The sequence below is a fragment of the Bidens hawaiensis genome, unplaced genomic scaffold, assembly GCF_021521415.1.
Source record: "Bidens hawaiensis isolate Kalapana, Puna unplaced genomic scaffold, B.hawaiensis_p1.1 tig00004283_1, whole genome shotgun sequence".
NCBI lineage: Eukaryota > Viridiplantae > Streptophyta > Magnoliopsida > Asterales > Asteraceae > Bidens > Bidens hawaiensis.
In genome coordinates, this window is record NW_027491258.1 from 1,830,212 (window position 1) to 1,847,655 (window position 17,444).

Consider the following 17,444-nt stretch of genomic DNA (forward strand, 5'->3'; position numbering starts at 1 on the left):
TAGTTAAAAAGTAATATTATTAACCTTTAGTTTATTTTTATAAAAACACTACGTTTCTTCTTCTCTAAAAACGTATTCTTTTCTTTTCTTTATTATTTATGAATAGTTATTATTACTTAAATAATACTTTCATAACAAAGAATCACATATAATATACTCACATTGATACATGTATATTCATAATTCTATCTTTTCTTTTCTTTGTTATATTTTCTTTTATTTTATCGAGGTATCGAGTATAACCTCGACTTAGGGTTTTAAGCCTTTATAATATGTTATTATTATTTTATTTGAGCATTATGTCTACCTTTGCTTGGCTTACACAAACCCTAAATACTTAAGCAGCACCTCAACACCGTTTCACCTTCTTTATCTTCTTAATCAACCCTTCTTCTCGTCACTCTTCCCTTGGCACAAAATAGATGAACACCAATAATTCACCACTCGTCGGCACGCTTTACGAGGCTAATCGTCATCATGTCGGGGAATGGCAATCTCCTTCTTGGTTGGTACGTCGGTGGAAAGTGGCACAAATTACTAGGAAATGGGCACGAAAATCGAGGAATCAGGGCACGGACTTTGAGGTGGATCGATGGTATGATTGTGGGATTCCAGAGAGATGTTAGAGAGAGAATTGTATGTGTGATTTGAGGTGTGAGAGGCTTGAACCCGTAGCCTTCTATTTATAGGCAAAAACAGGGCCCCATCGCGATACGCGACGGCCCTATGACTAAGCCCATCGAGTATCGTGACGTAGGCTTGCCTGCTCACCCCTTAGACCTACCACGTGGCGACACGTGGCGGACGTGCTGCCACGTGGCGACCGTTGTGCCACGTGTTGACGCGTGGCACGCCACATGCTCAGCGTCTCAGACAACCCATCGCGATTCGCAATGGGTTTTCCTTCTGATCCATCACGAATCGCGATGGGTCAGGAAAACATAATTTTCAATTTAAACCCTAAGGTTTGAAATTTGACAGTTTTGGTCCCTTAACTTAGGAAACTTGACATTTTGAACCCGAAACTTTCACGATGTTACATCATCCCCACCTTGAAATAAATCTCGTCCTCGAGATTGCTTCTTTAGAATAGATGGGGGTATTTCTTTCTCATTTCGGATTCAAGTTCCCATGTATACTCAGGGCCTCTTCGTGAGTCCCACTTGACCTTTACAATTTTCAAGGTTCGTCTTTTTAATTTCTTTGTTTTCGAATCTTCTATTTGAATTGGTCTTTCAACAAATTTTAAGTTCTCATTTATTTCAACATCTTTTAATTGCATAGATAGAGATTCGTCGGCTAAATATTTTCGCAGATTTGAGACATGGAACACATCGTGTATCCCTTGCATTTCCTCGGGCAGTCGCAAACGTTATGCAACAGTACCAATTCGTTCAAGTACTTCAAAAGGTCCAACGAATCGAGGACTTAGCTTTCCTTTCTTTCCGAAGAGAACGACGCCTCTCCATGGCGAGACTTTTAATAACACTTTGTCACCAACATTGAATTCTAACGGCTTACGACGGACATCTGGCGTAACTCTTTTGGCGATCGCGTGCCATCTTAAGTCGTTCTCGGATTTGGAGAATCTTGTCGGTGGTTTCTTGGACTATCTCGGGTCCAGATAATTGATTATCTCCGGTTTCAGACCAGCACACGGACGTTCTAAATTTACGACCTATTCATTGGAGTAACATCATCTAATTTACCAAAAGCATTGGTATAAACTTATTCCTGCAGAAGTTTGTAAAACAAATGACAAACATTGAATGATAGTGAATCATGAAATACCTGGATCTGAGGGATTCACACTATTACCGGTAGAGTTTGCCTGCATGGCGTCTAACATCGGATTTTGTGATCTAGTCTCCATAGTCAGCATCTTCAAGGATATCTTCCGTAAATAATCAGACTGCAAACCAAACAAATTACATTATTTTAAGACCCACAAAACGTTATCATAGAAGACAAACATGATATCACTTCCTCAGTCGTATTTTGAAGTACTTGGATCATTGTATAAAAAAACTTGCAGAATCTTCATTCCACAAAAGCAGAAACTACAAGACTATTAATATAATATAAAGAGCACCAACAAACCTGGCTTGTAGCAGCGGTATAAATCTTCTCTTCAAACCTCACAGCTATTTTCTTAAGCTCCTGTAGCCCCTCTTGTCCAGAAAATGGAAGATGCCTCTTCAAGGTATCCATTCTGCACAAGGTCATCAGGTTTGATCAAAACAATACATATAGTTAGCTGAAATTTCAGACAAAAGCACAAGTAAAATAATACTCCAGGTGCATACATCTTATTCACAATCCTTTGTCGAGAATCTGCTTGCAGTTGAGTCCTCCAATCACCAGATTCCATGGTGGGGTCACCAATGGCGCCACTTGCACCCTCAGTAGCCCTCCAATTACCCTGAGGATCCATCTTCTATTTGATAATTGATTTTCAATCCTGTTGTGCAAGTCTGAATTGAATTTATTATAAGACAAAATTAAAAAAGATGAATGCTATATATCTTTTTAAGTACAATAGAAACACAAGATTTGAACATATAGTCATTCCTTTACCAGGCTAGTTAGCTACAAGAGAGATAAAAAACAATGAAGCATATTGAACGTGTTTACTTCACTTGCATAATACTTTATTACATTCAAGATGTCCAAAGGTTGGTATCCAAATATGACGCACTCTTTTTATCATTCAGTTCAAATTTCAAATATTCTGTTGCTCCCAACACCAGAAAATATACAAAACTTATACACTTCAACATCTAAAGCATACAGCAACACAAAAAAAAATGAAATCTTCTATATTTTCAAAGCAACTAGAGCTATCTTTATCAAAAGTCCTACTTCAAGGCTAGTAGTTTGCATTCAAAGAATATGACATCACAATAGATCTTGATCAGTATGTAGCAGTAGTACAATAAGGGATGAATTTATATATCCTATTATATGCTTCCTTGAGTTATTTTGCCTACATTGCTACATAAACGAATCTGTATCATCTATATATGTCTGTTAGCCTCACACATTAGAACTTTGTTCAAAAGTATCAAACACAATAACGAGATTTAACATCAGTGTTAAGACATCAAAACCATATCAATTTTGTAATTAAGTACAAGTTTTAGCATTCAAAACAATTGCAGCTACTATTAGTTAAAAATCAAACTTTGTTCAAAACCAGTAGAATTCCTCGCATTTCATAGTGGGCTTTCAGATTTTGGGCTTTCAGTCGGTATCAGTTTGGGTCGTTACAGTACCAACACATTACCATTGTTGTTCGGACTTCAGATGGTATCAGTTCGGTTCGTCACGGTAAATAAAAAAGATCAGTTACAACTATCAATAGTGAATAGTAAATAGCGACAAGCTACCAATATGATAGGTAGCGTCATAGCAATAGCAATGAAATGAGGCCCCCTATTTCATGTTTAGTGATAAGGTTGTAGAAAAAATTTAAAATGATTTAAATTTAAGCAGTCAACCAAACTAGCAATTAATCAATAAATAAATTTTCACACCACCAAAATAGCAATTATAATCAATAAATACCACCAAAATAGCTAAAAAAAAATAAAAACTAAATTTAAAAACAAAACTCAGGAGTCCCTATTTTATCGCGTTTACGTTGCTACACACCACATAGCAGTAACCTACCACATCGCTACATAGCGTCGCTATAGCCACTATTGACAAAATTTACTCGTTATATTTTAACGTAGATCACATTAAGCAAACGAAACGGTAAATTCATTACTTTATAACGCGTTATATTATATAATTAATATAGCGAAAATTGTAAACAGTGTAACTTTGTATTAAAAAAACTAAATTGTGCGTTAAATTCGATAACATGTCCGTTTCTGCTTAAATTACGATTACGGTCCCATAAAAAGTAAATCAGCAATGAAATAAGATGCTGCAGCTATTAATTTGTCCTCACAAAAATCCCTAAACCCTAAACTAAGTACTAACACTAGTTATCTAACATTTACAATCGTAAATTCTAAAGAAACAGTATAATAACAATTGTATAAAAACTGAATCAGCAACAAAATAGCGTACATACCACACAAACGCCCAATTCTGAGACCTAGGGTTTTGGTAACTCGACACACACGAAGCAATTGAACGCAGTAACCGCTGATTCTTCGTATCTAACAAAGCCTAAACCTACAAGTATCCAAAAGTAAGCAATCGAGTGTTGGAAATTGAATGAGTTTGCGTGTGATCGAGTGCTATAGAAGAGTAATTAAGTACCGTTACCGTTACCGTTAAGTTGCCGGGAGACAGTCGCCGGTGACGGAGACGCGAACGCCGGTCGTTTGTTCGAGCACGCAACGATCGCCGGAGTTGAATAATTGAAAGCTAAGTAGGTTTTACGGTTGCGGTTGAAACGACATAGATATATATAGGGTATATACATATCTCTAGTTCCATGTATATATTAAATAGTTATCCAAAAATACTTATCTATGATGTGTCATAATTACGAGTCAACCTAGTTTTCCGCGTTTATCTTATGGATAAATTCATTAAGGATACACTCATTATTCGATTCGGAAGACCGATATCTATGAACACTCGCTCGAAAACACGATAGTGTGGTAAAGTAAAACTCAGCGTCTCTGAAACTAAATGATAGGAACATGAATCGAGGTTGGGTCACATAGAACACCAAGTATCTCGTTTATCACTTCACCACTAGCTCTTCAACATTTATCTTAGGTCATATTTGACTTATTCCTAATATGTAAATTCACTTAGCAAACTTAATAAAATTAATTGTGTTTGAAAAGAAAAAAGAAAGAAGTGATTTACATCTAACCAACTCACTTCCAATCATATGGTATCTAAAATATTTTTTTGTAGTTCATAAATTTCCATTACTATTTAACATTTTACTTATTTGACTATAGTAACACCAGGTTTTAACTTGGTATATTGTATATGTATGTATATGTAAACATATATAGATGGTTTAGGAAGGGACGGTTGTACAACATTTATTGCTTCTGTTTTAAGAAACAATTGTATAAGTTTAGTCTTTAGAATTTTTTGCAATGTTTGTTCTTTTGGCTATCAGATGTTGTATATTGTTGCTATTTAAGAACAACTTCAAACCCTAACACATTATTGTCGCTTGTCTCTCACCCTAAGATATCATCGTCGTACAATCCGGAGTAGTTAGGGTTGTGAAAAGGGGGCAAGTTCAAATCATTCTCGGTTTTCTAGAATTAGGGATCCCAATCGACTTATGTAGGTGATAGACAATAATTTGACGATGATCGAGGAGGGCGAGAGAGTAAGAAGTGTATTCGGCCAACGTGTTTTTGCAACACCCTACTATCCTTATAACTTGTGTAAGCAACAAAAGGTTAGATGTAACATTCCAAAAAATTCCATTTACAATTTTGACAATTAGGAAGTTGGGGGACCAGTTAGTCATTTAACTAAAATAAATATATAAAAGACTCACGAAACGATATGTGGCTGATGACTAATCGGTATGGATGACACATGTCAACACAGAATGATATGTATCATCACGAAGCGACATGTGGATGGTGACTAAACATCATGGAATGTCACGTGCCAGCACATAAAAACGAATCATCACAAAGGACAACACATGTCAAATTATAGTAACACTCCGTGTTTACTCATTAAGTTTCCTGTAAGACAATAAATAGAAGAATAAAGGGTTCATTTTCATTCATCCCAAACTTGAATAGTCAATTTAAGTTACTAGCAATAAGAGGTCAAAGAACATAATCAAGTCTAAAGGTTATCAACAAGTGATTATCATATAATTAAAAAGGTGAATACGCTCAACCTTTTTAATAAAGTGAATATATCTTACCTTTTTAGAACGTAGATACATTCAAAGTTTTTACAAAGTTATTTACTCTTTTAAAACTATGGATATTTATCCATCATTAAAGAGTTAGAAAAGAATTTACATGAAAGTTGGTTCAAATCCTCTAACCTTGACATCTGTGTCTAGATCCTTGTATATATTAACTGTAGTGGGCACACTACAGACATAATGGGACGCGTAACCGTCCCTGAAGTGGGTTGTGTGTATATTTAGTTCCGATGACATGGGATTGAGACCCACTAAGTTGTTGAAAGCTATTGTTGTTGTGTCATAACGAATTATGAAAACCTTTTATCGAGCCATCGTTATTCACCAGCATATAGCTGACATATTTTAAAAGTGTTTTCAAATAACCCGGAGTAAGACATGGAGTGAAATGGTCAATGGAGATATAAGATCCCTATGCATAAAATACAGTTGACGGCTTAGCTAATTTTGTAAGCGAAGCATGTGTAACCTTGTTTTTAAAGCAAGTAATTTTGTAAACGAAAAGGAGTTTTTAATTTCCTGCGTTATGAAAGTATATATATTTTATTAAACATTTTTCATCACGTAACCAAACTTTGATAAGTTAACAAAACCGGTACCAACTATTGGCCACACGGCTAGACCCCTGAGGCCGGGTGTGACACTAGAACACGTGTAAAGCAATACCAATTGAGAGGTTGTACATAAAGCATCAAAACACCCAACAAAGTTGATAAATGATTCTACCTCACATCAGTATTTTACAAATTAGTATACAGGTTAATTTTTACAATGTTTGTTCTTTTTTATTTTCTATGGCTTGATATCACTTTTTTTTTATCTTGCATTTGTTGGATTACATAAAGATAACACAATACACTTGAACATTGCATATTCGAAGAGGTAGAGCCATCTTTACCTTTTTTGGTATCCAACAATAATATTCTCAATCTACGGCTTTCTCGGTAAACATAAATACTAATTTAAAGACCCTGTGCGTTGCGCCGGGGGGTAAAGACATTATGAGAACAAACATAAAATAAAGTTTACACATTTGCAGCTGTCTAGCATTAGTAAAAGTCTATGCATTGCGGCCATTCATAAGTATGACAATTTAAGGCTCATTATGGATTTCTACTTCAATGTGTAACTGCCATTGTAGATTAAGAGAATGATGGAATTTCGCCCACGTCTTGGCATTGCAAAATGCAGACACGTGTTGGGCTATAACCTATAATGATAATCAATAAAAATAAATCAGTTCTATAACTAAAGATTTAGTTCACTGAATTTAAGGCTAAGTTGTTGTATGTTGCCAACTTGCCATCACCAATGCAACTTATCACCCTCTTATCAGTAGCAGCATGCGCATATCCAAGAGTAGCACCAACATACTACATGCTTACCAACATCCTTTTGACAGTGTTAACAGTTTTAACTTCTGGCAATCAAAACTCTAATATTAGTGTGGCGTAGTTGCAGCCTTCTTGCCAAGCTAGCCACAAAGTTCTTATCACCGGACCATGTAATTAATGTCTTAATTGACTACTGACAAATATATTACAAATAGATAAAGATGCGAGTCTACTCACAATTGGTTTCCCAATCACGATCGAAGACGAAATGTCTGTGAAACATCGAGTATTTACCCAACATCTACCCATTATTTGCCACAATAATTCATAGATAGCATGCAAATCAATAAATAATAACAATAAGATAAAAAAATTTTAAGTCTTTTCGTTTTAGAAAATTGTGGGGCGAGCAGTGTTTAAAAATTGCACCATGTAATGTCATGGAATTTAGCGAAAATCAAGAAAGCATAGTTAAGTATACTACAATTTGTAGAAAATGTATGTAGTACCGTAATAATGAATCTAAATTAATCCTAAAAGAGGTATAATTGGTTTGTGCTCCACGGACTAGTTGTGTTCCTCTTCTTGAGAGTTTCTTATTGCATTACTTATAGCCTTTATAAAACATGACTTACGTTGATTAAATCAACAATATTTTGGGCCCATTGATGTTATTTTTCTTATATGGGCTACTATCCTAATTAGTCCCAACATATGTGCATGTTTTTCTCAACAATGGTAAATAAAGTGTTTTATTTGAGCTCTTGCTTTACTACAATAAAATAAAAATGTTCAATAATTGGATTAAATAGGAGAAAATAAAGTACCACTAATCATCAAACAAAGATGTTAATCCATGAGTAATCTGCTACAAAATAAAGAAGATTTTGGGAAGCATTGGCTTCAACAATAATGGCTACTTTTGTTTATCTTCATCCAGTATTTCACTCGTTAACAACATTGGTTCCATTCAAAAGAGTCAAGATTGGATTTTCAATAGTTAGTCTCTGATGGAGATACATAACATTAATCTAACAACCATAACACAGTGTCGATTGATAAAAACAGATTAACAGAGCAGTAGCACACATGCTTAAATTGGCAACCCTAACCCAACCTATAATTCAAGAAATCGATGATGAAGAAGGAGGAAAGAGAAAAGAAAAGAAATACATAAAAAGAACGGCGCCTTCAATATAAGTCGTTAAAAACCTGAGATGAGTTAGATTGAAATTATGCAATTACGGATAGTACTATCTGCATAAAATGTTGTAAAGAAAAAGCAATATTGTTTTCTGTGAGATAACGGAATGTGGCTAATTAGGCAAGAGCGTTGATATACGTTTGTAATGTGACGCTGATAAAACATAAAGTTACTAAAGTTTAATTGTGTGCACGTTACAACGGTTCTAGTGTTAATAAAATTTATATTGAAACACATGTAAAAAAATTTTAATGGTTAGATGGTACATTAAGAATTGAACCTTTAACCTCCTATTTAATACCTTAACCACCTTACCATCCCATCAAAGTCGGGAACGTAGATAGAAATAAGGATGCATTTATACAAAAAAGAATGTTTTTGTGAAGAAAACATATAAGTATTTTATATTTGACGTATGTGTTTTGGTTGTGTATTACGTGAACTTGTTATCGAATAATATTTATATCAAAGTGTACGTGTAAACATTGTTGTTTGTATTCGAAATTTATAGTAACATTACGTTGCGTAAAAAAGTTAAAAATATGTAACATATTGCCTGGATAAGTTTTAATTGAAACTTATACTAAAACTCGTTTGTATTCTAAATTTAAAGTAACACCATATTGTGAAACAAAGTTTAAAATGTCACACCCCAAACCACGGCCTAGGTGTATGACACATATGTTGGTACCACATTTGTAAATAAATCAGAGTTACGTGTTATTAGCGGAAAACTTAGAAACTTGTGGATTTAAAAATATAATATTTACATTACAATATACGGGGTTTAAAAGTTCCCGTTTAATGTTTCAAAGATTACTTGTTTTTAGTTTACAAAACCACCATTAACATTATATGAAGTTTAACAAAAAGATCCAAGCCATCGGATATCTTGAGCACTTCGTCATCCCAAGTTCTAACTTTGATCACCTGCAAAATGTAAGAAAATACGTCAGCAACGAATGCTGGTGAATATGCTGACGCTAAAAATATTTTCTTTTACTTAATTACCCCTCAAGACTACGTAGGTCTCGGCCCATCGTGGATTAGGAATAATCAAGTTAAAACAACACGATTCATAAACTCGAGTCTCTACACTCGGATCCCCCCCCCAGCAAACACCGCAGCGTTCGACTAGTTGAGTGCCTATGCGTATACACAAGGTCATACTCCCCGCAGGCAGCGTAATTGTGACCAGGTGTGATGTGCCCATCACATATGTAATGATCCAGACAAACATACACGATAGCCTGAGGCCAGTGTTTATACCCTTGTTTATAAATGTTTTAGAGACACTTAGTCTCATGTAAACCTTTTTCATTTAACACGTTGACTCGTTTGAAAACAAGTTTGTAAAGTTGGGGCGTATTCACCTTTTTCGATTTGGATCGGCTTCAAACACCGTCCGAGGGTCTTTCCCGTTGCTATCTCGCACCTATAGTACGAGTATGACCTTTTGTTAGTCGGATATACAATCCGGCTTAAGACCTTTAGTCTTTTATAATTTTTACCTCGATGAACCTTTAGTTCAAAATCTCTTTTACTTTAAAACCTTTAGTTAAAAAGTAATATTATTAACCTTTAGTTTATTTTTATAAAAACACTACGTTTCTTCTTCTCTAAAAACGTATTCTTTTCTTTTCTTTATTATTTATGAATAGTTATTATTACTTAAATAATACTTTCATAACAAAGAATCACATATGATATACTCACATTGATACATGTATATTCATAATTCTATCTTTTCTTTTCTTTGTTATATTTTCTTTTATTTTATCGAGGTATCGAGTATAACCTCGACTTAGGGTTTTAAGCCTTTATAATATGTTATTATTATTTTATTTGAGCATTATGTCTACCTTTGCTTGGCTTACACAAACCCTAAATACTTAAGCAGCACCTCAACACCGTTTCACCTTCTTTATCTTCTTAATCAACCCTTCTTCTCGTCACTCTTCCCTTGGCACAAAATAGATGAACACCAATAATTCACCACTCGTCGGCACGCTTTACGAGGCTAATCGTCATCATGTCGGGGAATGGCAATCTCCTTCTTGGTTGGTACGTCGGTGGAAAGTGGCACAAATTACTAGGAAATGGGCACGAAAATCGAGGAATCAGGGCACGAACTTTGAGGTGGATCGATGGTATGATTGTGGGATTCCAGAGAGATGTTAGAGAGAGAATTGTATGTGTGATTTGAGGTGTGAGAGGCTTGAACCCGTAGCCTTCTATTTATAGGCAAAAACCGGGCCCCATCGCGATACGCGACGGCCCTATGACTAAGCCCATCGAGTATCGTGACGTAGGCTTGCCTGCTCACCCCTTAGACCTACCACGTGGCGACACGTGGCGGACGTGCTGCCACGTGGCGACCGTTGTGCCACGTGTTGACGCGTGGCACGCCACATGCTCAGCGTCTCAGACAACCCATCGCGATTCGCAATGGGTTTTCCTTCTGATCCATCACGAATCGCGATGGGTCAGGAAAACATAATTTTCAATTTAAACCCTAAGGTTTGAAATTTGACAGTTTTGGTCCCTTAACTTAGGAAACTTGACATTTTGAACCCGAAACTTTCACGATGTTACATCATCCCCACCTTGAAATAAATCTCGTCCTCGAGATTGCTTCTTTAGAATAGATGGGGGTATTTCTTTCTCATTTCGGATTCAAGTTCCCATGTATACTCAGGGCCTCTTCGTGAGTCCCACTTGACCTTTACAATTTTCAAGGTTCGTCTTTTTAATTTCTTTGTTTTCGAATCTTCTATTTGAATTGGTCTTTCAACAAATTTTAAGTTCTCATTTATTTCAACATCTTTTAATTGCATAGATAGAGATTCGTCGGCTAAATATTTTCGCAGATTTGAGACATGGAACACATCGTGTATCCCTTGCATTTCCTCGGGCAGTCGCAAACGTTATGCAACAGTACCAATTCGTTCAAGTACTTCAAAAGGTCCAACGAATCGAGGACTTAGCTTTCCTTTCTTTCCGAAGAGAACGACGCCTCTCCATGGCGAGACTTTTAATAACACTTTGTCACCAACATTGAATTCTAACGGCTTACGACGGACATCTGGCGTAACTCTTTTGGCGATCGCGTGCCATCTTAAGTCGTTCTCGGATTTGGAGAATCTTGTCGGTGGTTTCTTGGACTATCTCGGGTCCAGATAATTGATTATCTCCGGTTTCAGACCAGCACACGGACGTTCTAAATTTACGACCTATTCATTGGAGTAACATCATCTAATTTACCAAAAGCATTGGTATAAACTTATTCCTGCAGAAGTTTGTAAAACAAATGACAAACATTGAATGATAGTGAATCATGAAATACCTGGATCTGAGGGATTCACACTATTACCGGTAGAGTTTGCCTGCATGGCGTCTGACATCGGATTTTGTGATCTAGTCTCCATAGTCAGCATCTTCAAGGATATCTTCCGTAAATAATCAGACTGCAAACCAAACAAATTACATTATTTTAAGACCCACAAAACGTTATCATAGAAGACAAACATGATATCACTTCCTCAGTTGTATTTTGAAGTACTTGGATCATTGTATAAAAAAACTTGCAGAATCTTCATTCCACAAAAGCAGAAACTACAAGACTATTAATATAATATAAAGAGCACCAACAAACCTGGCTTGTAGCAGCGGTATAAATCTTCTCTTCAAACCTCACAGCTATTTTCTTAAGCTCCTGTAGCCCCTCTTGTCCAGAAAATGGAAGATGCCTCTTCAAGGTATCCATTCTGCACAAGGTCATCAGGTTTGATCAAAACAATACATATAGTTAGCTGAAATTTCAGACAAAAGCACAAGTAAAATAATACTCCAGGTGCATACATCTTATTCACAATCCTTTGTCGAGAATCTGCTTGCAGTTGAGTCCTCCAATCACCAGATTCCATGGTGGGGTCACCAATGGCGCCACTTGCACCCTCAGTAGCCCTCCAATTACCCTGAGGATCCATCTTCTATTTGATAATTGATTTTCAATCCTGTTGTGCAAGTCTGAATTGAATTTATTATAAGACAAAATTAAAAAAGATGAATGCTATATATCTTTTTAAGTACAATAGAAACACAAGATTTGAACATATAGTCATTCCTTTACCAGGCTAGTTAGCTACAAGAGAGATAAAAAACAATGAAGCATATTGAACGTGTTTACTTCACTTGCATAATACTTTATTACATTCAAGATGTCCAAAGGTTGGTATCCAAATATGACGCACTCTTTTTATCATTCAGTTCAAATTTCAAATATTCTGTTGCTCCCAACACCAGAAAATATACAAAACTTATACACTTCAACATCTAAAGCATACAGCAACACAAAAAAAAATGAAATCTTCTATATTTTCAAAGCAACTAGAGCTATCTTTATCAAAAGTCCTACTTCAAGGCTAGTAGTTTGCATTCAAAGAATATGACATCACAATAGATCTTGATCAGTATGTAGCAGTAGTACAATAAGGGATGAATTTATATATCCTATTATATGCTTCCTTGAGTTATTTTGCCTACATTGCTACATAAACGAATCTGTATCATCTATATATGTCTGTTAGCCTCACACATTAGAACTTTGTTCAAAAGTATCAAACACAATAACGAGATTTAACATCAGTGTTAAGACATCAAAACCATATCAATTTTGTAATTAAGTACAAGTTTTAGCATTCAAAACAATTGCAGCTACTATTAGTTAAAAATCAAACTTTGTTCAAAACCAGTAGAATTCCTCGCATTTCATAGTGGGCTTTCAGATTTTGGGCTTTCAGTCGGTATCAGTTTGGGTCGTTACAGTACCAACACATTACCATTGTTGTTCGGACTTCAGATGGTATCAGTTCGGTTCGTCACGGTAAATAAAAAAGATCAGTTACAACTATCAATAGTGAATAGTAAATAGCGACAAGCTACCAATATGATAGGTAGCGTCATAGCAATAGCAATGAAATGAGGCCCCCTATTTCATGTTTAGTGATAAGGTTGTAGAAAAAATTTAAAATGATTTAAATTTAAGCAGTCAACCAAACTAGCAATTAATCAATAAATAAATTTTCACACCACCAAAATAGCAATTATAATCAATAAATACCACCAAAATAGCTAAAAAAAATAAAAACTAAATTTAAAAACAAAACTCAGGAGTCCCTATTTTATCGCGTTTACGTTGCTACACACCACATAGCAGTAACCTACCACATCGCTACATAGCGTCGCTATAGCCACTATTGACAAAATTTACTCGTTATATTTTAACGTAGATCACATTAAGCAAACGAAACGGTAAATTCATTACTTTATAACGCGTTATATTATATAATTAATATAGCGAAAATTGTAAACAGTGTAACTTTGTATTAAAAAAACTAAATTGTGCGTTAAATTCGATAACATGTCCGTTTCTGCTTAAATTACGATTACGGTCCCATAAAAAGTAAATCAGCAATGAAATAAGATGCTGCAGCTATTAATTTGTCCTCACAAAAATCCCTAAACCCTAAACTAAGTACTAACACTAGTTATCTAACATTTACAATCGTAAATTCTAAAGAAACAGTATAATAACAATTGTATAAAAACTGAATCAGCAACAAAATAGCGTACATACCACACAAACGCCCAATTCTGAGACCTAGGGTTTTGGTAACTCGACACACACGAAGCAATTGAACGCAGTAACCGCTGATTCTTCGTATCTAACAAAGCCTAAACCTACAAGTATCCAAAAGTAAGCAATCGAGTGTTGGAAATTGAATGAGTTTGCGTGTGATCGAGTGCTATAGAAGAGTAATTAAGTACCGTTACCGTTACCGTTAAGTTGCCGGGAGACAGTCGCCGGTGACGGAGACGCGAACGCCGGTCGTTTGTTCGAGCACGCAACGATCGCCGGAGTTGAATAATTGAAAGCTAAGTAGGTTTTACGGTTGCGGTTGAAACGACATAGATATATATAGGGTATATACATATCTCTAGTTCCATGTATATATTAAATAGTTATCCAAAAATACTTATCTATGATGTGTCATAATTACGAGTCAACCTAGTTTTCCGCGTTTATCTTATGGATAAATTCATTAAGGATACACTCATTATTCGATTCGGAAGACCGATATCTATGAACACTCGCTCAAAAACACGATAGTGTGGTAAAGTAAAACTCAGCGTCTCTGAAACTAAATGATAGGAACATGAATCGAGGTTGGGTCACATAGAACACCAAGTATCTCGTTTATCACTTCACCACTAGCTCTTCAACATTTATCTTAGGTCATATTTGACTTATTCCTAATATGTAAATTCACTTAGCAAACTTAATAAAATTAATTGTGTTTGAAAAGAAAAAAGAAAGAAGTGATTTACATCTAACCAACTCACTTCCAATCATATGGTATCTAAAATATTTTTTTGTAGTTCATAAATTTCCATTACTATTTAACATTTTACTTATTTGACTATAGTAACACCAGGTTTTAACTTGGTATATTGTATATGTATGTATATGTAAACATATATAGATGGTTTAGGAAGGGACGGTTGTACAACATTTATTGCTTCTGTTTTAAGAAACAATTGTATAAGTTTAGTCTTTAGAATTTTTTGCAATGTTTGTTCTTTTGGCTATCAGATGTTGTATATTGTTGCTATTTAAGAACAACTTCAAACCCTAACACATTATTGTCGCTTGTCTCTCACCCTAAGATATCATCGTCGTACAATCTGGAGTAGTTAGGGTTGTGAAAAGGGGGCAAGTTCAAATCATTCTCAGTTTTCTAGAATTAGGGATCCCAATCGACTTATGTAGGTGATAGACAATAATTTGACGATGATCGAGGAGGGCGAGAGAGTAAGAAGTGTATTCGGCCAACGTGTTTTTGCAACACCCTACTATCCTTATAACTTGTGTAAGCAACAAAAGGTTAGATGTAACATTCCAAAAAATTCCATTTACAATTTTGACAATTAGGAAGTTGGGGGACCAGTTAGTCATTTAACTAAAATAAATATATAAAAGACTCACGAAACGATATGTGGCTGATGACTAATCGGTATGGATGACACATGTCAACACAGAATGATATGTATCATCACGAAGCGACATGTGGATGGTGACTAAACATCATGGAATGTCACGTGCCAGCACATAAAAACGAATCATGACAAAGGACAACACATGTCAAATTATAGTAACACTCCGTGTTTACTCATTAAGTTTCCCGTAAGACAATAAATAGAAGAATAAAGAGTTCATTTTCATTCATCCCAAACTTGAATAGTCAATTTAAGTTACTAGCAATAAGAGGTCAAAGAACATAATCAAGTCTAAAGGTTATCAACAAGTGATTATCATATAATTAAAAAGGTGAATACGCTCAACCTTTTTAATAAAGTGAATATATCTTACCTTTTTAGAACGTAGATACATTCAAAGTTTTTACAAAGTTATTTACTCTTTTAAAACTATGGATATTTATCCATCATTAAAGAGTTAGAAAAGAATTTACATGAAAGTTGGTTCAAATCCTCTAACCTTGACATCTGTGTCTAGATCCTTGCATATATTAACTGTAGTGGGCACACTACAGACATAATGGGACGCGTAACCGTCCCTGAAGTGGGTTGTGTGTATATTTAGTTCCGATGACATGGGATTGAGACCCACTAAGTTGTTGAAAGCTATTGTTGTTGTGTCATAACGAATTATGAAAACCTTTTATCGAGCCATCGTTATTCACCAGCATATAGCTGACATATTTTAAAATTGTTTTCAAATAACCCGGAGTAAGACATGGAGTGAAATGGTCAATGGAGATATAAGATCCCTATGCATAAAATACAGTTGACGGCTTAGCTAATTTTGTAAGCGAAGCATGTGTAACCTTGTTTTTAAAGCAAGTAATTTTGTAAACGAAAAGGAGTTTTTAATTTCCTGCGTTATGAAAGTATATATATTTTATTAAACATTTTTCATCACGTAACCAAACTTTGATAAGTTAACAAAACCGGTACCAACTATTGGCCACACGGCTAGACCCCTGAGGCCGGGTGTGACACTAGAACACGTGTAAAGCAATACCAATTGAGAGGTTGTACATAAAGCATCAAAACACCCAACAAAGTTGATAAATGATTCTACCTCACATCAGTATTTTACAAATTAGTATACAAGTTAATTTTTACAATGTTTGTTCTTTTTTATTTTCTATGGCTTGATATCACTTTTTTTTTATCTTGCATTTGTTGGATTACATAAAGATAACACAATACACTTGAACATTGCATATTCGAAGAGGTAGAGCCATCTTTACCTTTTTTGGTATCCAACAATAATATTCTCAATCTACGGCTTTCTCGGTAAACATAAATACTAATTTAAAGACCCTATGCGTTGCGCCGGGCGGTAAAGACATTATGAGAACAAACATAAAGTAAAGTTTACACATTTGCAGCTGTCTAGCATTAGTAAAAGTCTATGCATTGCGGCCATTCATAAGTATGACAATTTAAGGCTCATTATGGATTTCTACTTCAATGTGTAACTGCCATTGTAGATTAAGAGAATGATGGAATTTCGCCCACGTCTTGGCATTGCAAAATGCAGACACGTGTTGGGCTATAACCTATAATGATAATCAATAAAAATAAATCAGTTCTATAACTAAAGATTTAGTTCACTGAATTTAAGGCTAAGTTGTTGTATGTTGCCAACTTGCCATCACCAATGCAACTTATCACCCTCTTATCAGTAGCAGCATGCGCATATCCAAGAGTAGCACCAACATACTACATGCTTACCAACATCCTTTTGACAGTGTTAACAGTTTTAACTTCTGGCAATCAAAACTCTAATATTAGTGTGGCGTAGTTGCAGCCTTCTTGCCAAGCTAGCCACAAAGTTCTTATCACCGGACCATGTAATTAATGTCTTAATTGACTACTGACAAATATATTACAAATAGATAAAGATGCGAGTCTACTCACAATTGGTTTCCCA

General features: G+C 35.3%; 1 protein-coding gene and 1 pseudogene across 2 annotated transcripts; both read right to left on the reverse strand.

The window, feature by feature from the left end:
* Positions 1-1,705: 1,705 nt before the first annotated feature.
* Positions 1,706-4,387, reverse strand: LOC143626188 (mediator of RNA polymerase II transcription subunit 15a-like). The gene is made up of 5 exons (XM_077096336.1): positions 4,085-4,387; positions 2,307-2,474; positions 2,101-2,212; positions 1,792-1,912; positions 1,706-1,734 (listed from the first exon to the last, which is right to left on the reverse strand). The coding sequence occupies exons 2-5, from the start codon at positions 2,432-2,434 to the stop codon at positions 1,706-1,708; spliced, it is 390 nt and encodes a 129-aa protein (XP_076952451.1). The 5' UTR covers positions 2,435-2,474; positions 4,085-4,387.
* A 7,370-nt stretch (positions 4,388-11,757) lies between these two features.
* On the reverse strand, positions 11,758-14,357 carry LOC143626236 (mediator of RNA polymerase II transcription subunit 15a pseudogene; annotated as a pseudogene). Its single transcript, XR_013152398.1, has 4 exons — positions 14,061-14,357; positions 12,284-12,451; positions 12,078-12,189; positions 11,758-11,889 (listed from the first exon to the last, which is right to left on the reverse strand). The product of XR_013152398.1 is annotated as a mediator of RNA polymerase II transcription subunit 15a pseudogene (transcript).
* Between the last annotated feature and the right edge of the window lie 3,087 nt (positions 14,358-17,444).